Source organism: Tenrec ecaudatus, chromosome 6 (assembly GCF_050624435.1).
Source record: "Tenrec ecaudatus isolate mTenEca1 chromosome 6, mTenEca1.hap1, whole genome shotgun sequence".
Classification (NCBI taxonomy): domain Eukaryota; kingdom Metazoa; phylum Chordata; class Mammalia; order Afrosoricida; family Tenrecidae; genus Tenrec; species Tenrec ecaudatus.
Window position 1 is genome coordinate 122,886,256 of NC_134535.1, and position 6,000 is coordinate 122,892,255.

At 37.8% G+C, this 6,000-nt stretch overlaps 1 protein-coding gene across 1 annotated transcript in view; it reads left to right on the plus strand.

Annotated features, from left to right (window-relative positions):
• CLEC1A (C-type lectin domain family 1 member A) overlaps window positions 1-5,678 on the plus strand; it is a 28,872-nt gene extending 23,194 nt beyond the window's left edge. Inside the window, exons 4-6 of the mRNA XM_075553349.1 lie at window positions 1,245-1,396; window positions 4,320-4,438; window positions 5,528-5,678. Of these exons, the coding sequence (XP_075409464.1) occupies window positions 1,245-1,396; window positions 4,320-4,438; window positions 5,528-5,678 (422 nt within the window). The remainder of the gene's footprint in view (window positions 1-1,244; window positions 1,397-4,319; window positions 4,439-5,527) is intronic.
• The last annotated feature ends 322 nt before the right edge of the window (window positions 5,679-6,000 follow it).

Here is a 6,000-nt window from a genome sequence, read left to right on the forward strand (position 1 = left end):
TTTGGAAACTAGATGGCTGTTGGAATAAGGAATTATTATAATTATGGCAGAGTTTTCACTCCATCATATGCTCACAATATTTTCAATATCAAGTTCCTAACTGTCAGCATTCCAAGGTCTTATACCCACATACGTACTGAAACTATAGCTTGTAGGACTTAAGGCCTTTATCTGCCACCTTTGTGCACACAGCTCATCTCATCTTCAGCTAGTACGAATACTTCTCTGATATCTACCTTAATTTCTGACAGTGAAACAATGGGCTCAAACAACAATGATTGTGAGAATGACACAGGACAGGTAGTGTTTCAGTCTGTTGGTTCATAGTTCCAACTGTGACTTGAAATTGACTCAACAGCACCTAACATCACCAACAACACCAATAAATCCATGCTTGGCATTTAATTTTGTTTTCAAAATTCTATTTATTATTTGTGTTTAGAATGAGAATAGGACCCATATCATGTAGGTCTATAATAAATGTGTGTGTACGTTGTTTATTATTTAATTTTTTTCTTTGTAGAGAACAATGTAAAAGGGTCAAATTTGAGTGAATGGACAACAAGGAAAGCAGACAATTTTGATTATATACATAAAAGCCAAATACTATAACCTAAGAGTGTAGCCAGTCTCCCTTCCATTATTTCTTTCATGGATCACTTTTAGGATGAGATAAACATAATATTAAATGCATCTGGGTAGATTCACCATAGCTCTTCTTTCATCCATAATTTTTGTGCTATAATCATATTTATAATTAGTTGGGATTTAATACATGTATCATATCATTCTATATATCATATATTTTAATTCATGTAACTGTACTTGAAGAAGATTTTTTGGAAGAAAGCAATAGAAACATAAGTTGTTTATTAAATCCAATGCATATTGACTTTAAAAACACATGAAAAGCTGTTTATGCAACTGAACATCATATGTACATAATTACATAAGCAGAGGTCAGGTAAGTTTCAGTTATTTATTACTCCATTGTTTACTTTCTGCTTTTACATGGGCAATATGTGTTTTCCTTTTTACTGTATACTCAGCACTAATGGGGATTCCTGGCCTATAGGAGCTACTCAGTTAATATTTGCAGCAAATGTTGCCTTGATGGTTAAATACTAACAAAAATGGGAATACATTCCTTATTAGTTCATCAAGTACTATTGCATTTCAAGAAAGGAAAGACTACAGATGCAAGTAGACAGGAACTCTGTTTCTGAATTTTGTTTCTTTCCAAGAACACAGATGCAGCCCTTGTCCAGAAAAATGGAAGTGGCATGGGAATAAATGCTATCAATTTCATAAAGAAAGCAAGAGTTGGCAGGGATGTGAATATTTCTGCATTTCTGAGAACTCTACCATGTTGAAGATAAACACACAAGAAGTTCTGGTGAGTAGGTCCTGGGGCTTTGTGTGAGAAATTCTCATTCTGGCAGGTCTTAAAAGAGCTAGGAAAGATTCTTAGGAACCAGGGATATTAGACCACTGATTCTTCCACTTACTAGTGGTAGTCCAGGCCCAAGGTATATGCTCATTACTTTGCTTGATATCGTCCATATAAAGATGAGACTGTTCACTCCCTTAATGATTTACAATCTTATAGAGCCCTAAGGAGCAGGTCTACTCTGCCCCATGTTGCCATTATGAGTTGGAATTTACTCCACAGAAGTGGATTTCTAGGAAGGGAATACTATCATGCAGTGCCAGAAAGATAGAAGCAGAATTATTTTCTATTATAAAATGAATATAGCCATCAATTGAAAAAATTAGCTGAATTATCATGATAATCATACATTTTGATTTCTATCATGTACAGCTTAGGATTAACTAGTTAAGACAAAAATATTGTGTAAATACCAACTCACCGTGACCCAGTAAGTTTTACAGGTTGAACATCTTGGTGGGAGCAGAGAGCTTCTTCTGCAGAGCAACTGGTGGCTTCAAACTGCTCACTTTTGGGTAGCACCCCATCGCATAACCCACTAGCCCCACCCCCCCTCTGTGCTCCCTCCAAAAACTGAACTCATAGTCACTGACTTGAGCCCTACTCATCGCCACACTGTAGGACAGTGTAAAACTGCCCCTGTGGGTTTCTGAGACAGGAACACTTTACGGAAGAAGAAAATCTCCTGTTTTTACTTGCAGAGTAGCTGGTAGCATCTCTAATTGAATTAAGATATGTCATTCACTTCATTGAGTGACTAAGAATTTTTTAAAAAGAATACAACATAGTATATTTTCTTTTAAACTTCATAGTATAGTTGTAAAAATCTGTCAATGGAGCATTAAAATAATAAATAACATATTCTGTATTTAGATCAAATAACAAATAGCTACTAAGTTAAGAATATGAAGAGGCCTTTTAAAGAAAAATAGGACCCCTAATTCTAATATATTGTATAGAGACCCCTTTATTAAGTCTTAACCAGAACAAAGACAAGGAGGGAGCCCATGAGCATGAAGTCATAATGTTATCCAGAGGAATTGTAGCAACATGGCTAACGATAGATGATAGAAAACAAAGTACAAATCACAAGATCATGATTGGCAGCAGATCAATTGATCATTGTTGCAGGCTGGAGAATAAAGCTGACCCTCTCTGGGCTGGCTAAGCCACACCCAACACACTGCCATTGAGTCACACTCTGACTGAAGGCAGAGCTTTCTACATCATTGGTTTATGGTCAGAGAGAGCTTATTCCTTGTGGGCTCAATTGAAGTCACAATAACAGCAGAACTTTCTACATTGCTGATGTGTGGTCAAAGAGAACTCACGGTAGGCTGAATCGAGGCCAAAATAATGGTGTTAGGGCTTCCATTGCAAACTCCAGGATTCTGCAAATCAAATGCTTACAATGTAAGCTCTAATAGGATAGAATGAGGAGCCCCGGCAGCATCGTGGACATAAGTTGAGCTGTGATCCACATGGTTAGCAGTTCAAAACCACCAGTGACTCCACAGGAGAAAGACAAGGCTTTCTACTCCCATAAACAGTAAACAGTCTCATCATAGGGACAGTTCCGCCCTGTCCGATAGGATCATTATAAGTTGACTCTCCACAGTGAGTTTGACTTGGAACATAGAATAAGACGAGCTGGAAGGGAGTAAATAATTCTCTGAATTGCACTGTGCATGTTAGAAAAGGAAACATTATAAGTATTCTATGCCAATATATGTCAGAGAAATTTTTATTTTAAAGTTATCTTTCCTAGTTTAATAAACCTTCTTTCAGATTCTTTCTTCTTTTGCACTAAAATGCATCTACTGCTTTTCAGTTTCCAAGCATTTATTGTCATGGGCGTCCATAAAGTTTACTGCCTGTCTTAGTTACCTCGAGCTGCTACAGCAGAAGTACAAATGGGGGCTTTGGGAAAACAAATTCATTCTCTCACAGTGTAGAAGCTGGAAAGCAGAATTCAAGGCACAGGCTCTGGGATCAGGGTTACGCTTCTGTTTTTCTGGGCCTGCTACTGACTTCGAAGCTTCTGTTTCAGGGTGCTCTGGTGAATACGTGGCATGTATCATCCCTCTCACTGTGTGCATGTTGACGTAATCTGGTCTTCTACATTTCAAAAAAGATTTACTTAGAACACATCCTAAGTTGTTGAATGTAAAATTGTTGAACTGCTTTGAAATTTTCACCTAATTCACCATCAAAAAGTTAAAAAACAAACACAAAAAATCCTTACACAAATACTGCCTCATTAACATAACAAGGAAAGTCCATTCCAAATGGGATTTAACTACAGGCTTTAATTTAGAAGTTAGAACTCATTTTTTGCCTGGGGGGGGGATAAAATTCAATCTACATCACTTCTTAGTCCTTCCTTTTTCCCACCATGTTCTCCTATTTTCCTGAATAACTCCACATTTGTCTGTAATTCTGCCTACTATATTTTTATATTAATTTTAGCATTTAATGCTGTAAATAACAGGTCAAATATAAATCTTGCCAATATAGCAGATTCTGCGGCTGTCCACTCTAGTAAATATTTTCAGTGCTTAGATAGGATCGCTATGATTCAGAGCTTACTCATGGCAGTGAGTTTGGGTTGTGTTGTACGTGTTAATTGTTATAGTTCTTTGTTTCCATGTGTTATTAGCTAAGGTCCCAGGCTCCCTGGGCAACAGTAACTGCTTTAACTTGATGACTCTCTAACTGACCTAAGCGCACGCTTTTCCTCTTATGAGGGTTATTATTTATTTAAGCAGGACCCATGTTCTTCTCTTAAGAGTTGGTGTGTCCCTCGCATTGCTCAATAGACCTGCTCTGACATCGGGAAGCTAAAGGTTTTCTTGTGTGCCTCCCACAGGAGTTTGCCATGCCTCAGAGCTTCTCTGAGTTTTTCTACTCTTATTGGACAGGGCTGTCCCGCAACGGCAGTAGCAAGGCCTGGTTGTGGATGGATGGAGCCCATTACTCCTCTGAACTGTAAGTCTTCAGACTATCTTCTGTGGATGGTATGTAATAGGGAGTGATTTTGTTTGAATGACTGAGCTCAAGAATTTTGGTTGAGTAAACATGAATCATCCATCTATTTTGTACTGTGCTTGTTGGTTTAACACATTCATATTCTTGAATCACCTATGAAGCAACAAAGGAGACAGATCCTCAGTGTTAGCAAAGATATCAGGTACAGTTCTCTGGTGCTTTCAAATCTGTGTGTCTCAGGATCTGAAGTCACTAGGAGTGTAATTAGGAGTGTTTGATTTACCTTTGAATGAGAGACATTTAAGAAATACAGGGTGAAGAGGAGGCTGCAAGAGAATGTGGGAGCTTTTTCTATAGATGAGTTCAATGAAATACAAATTTTACTGAGACTGCTCTAAGATCATACAGCTTGTCAAATACCAGAGAGATCACTGGACCTCAGATGTCTTGGCTTTTTGTGCAGTGAAATTTGAAACATAACTCAAGAAAAGACTCTTGGATGAAATTGAGTTATAATATAAACAGTAGTATTTTGAAAAGCTAGTTTTTATAATGATTATTTTATCAAAGACACTTATAAAGTAGATTTTAGAAGTGTTCGCGGAATTTTTGAAAGAGCAATGTGATTTACAAAGCAAGAAGTGTATTATAATTTAAAACCCATGTTTTAACAAACACCTTTCCGCTTTACATGCTATATAGCAGTTATTCCCCCAGGGGAAAGACACATTTCATTTAACCTTTCTTAGTTTAAAAATTAAGTAAATGGAGTCACAGAGAAGGTAGGTAACTTTCCAAATGCAGGAAAAACATGTGATGGGTTTATGTGGGAGTATGTATCTTAGATTTAGTTTAAAATAACTTGCTATTTTAAAGAAACAGCATGTAAATGGAGGGTTAAGAAGAAAGCATTTTATGATCAATCTTTCCAGTAAATTAATTTTGAGTCACTAATAAGACAGAATTAAGACACTAAAATGATAACTTTATCATCCTGAGAAGATTGTCCATGTATTTGTGGGTACTAGATATTTTGCTTCAGAAATAAATTGTGACTAAATTGGATTCCCCCCCCCCCCTTTCCCGAAGGTTTGACATTGTAATAGACGTTGCCAGCTTCAGGAGCAGGGACTGTGTGACCATCCTCAACGGGAAGGCTTTCTCCAAGGACTGCAGAGAGTTGAGGCGCTGTGCATGCCAGAGGGCGGCCGCAGGAGTGAGGCCCGAGCTGCTCCCTTAGTTTTCCGGAACCATCAGGCGTAGCTACAACTGCAATCAAAGGCGAATGAGACCAACAAAACGGATTCTTGAGACACTTCGAAATGGGAAAAAAGCAAGAACAGGAATCCCTGTGTCTAGCTCAAGTAGGCTTGGTTGTCACATTTCCCATTCAGGATCACCAGGCTCTGAGTTTGAGTTGACACCCATCTTTGCCAGTCATTTAAAAAGCCATATTTCTATAACGCCCAGAGACCCCAGAAGACTATACACTGCTTTCTTTTTGACTTTCTTTGCTTTTTCTTCTCAGCATCTAATATCATACCCTGCTTTCTATGCTCAGA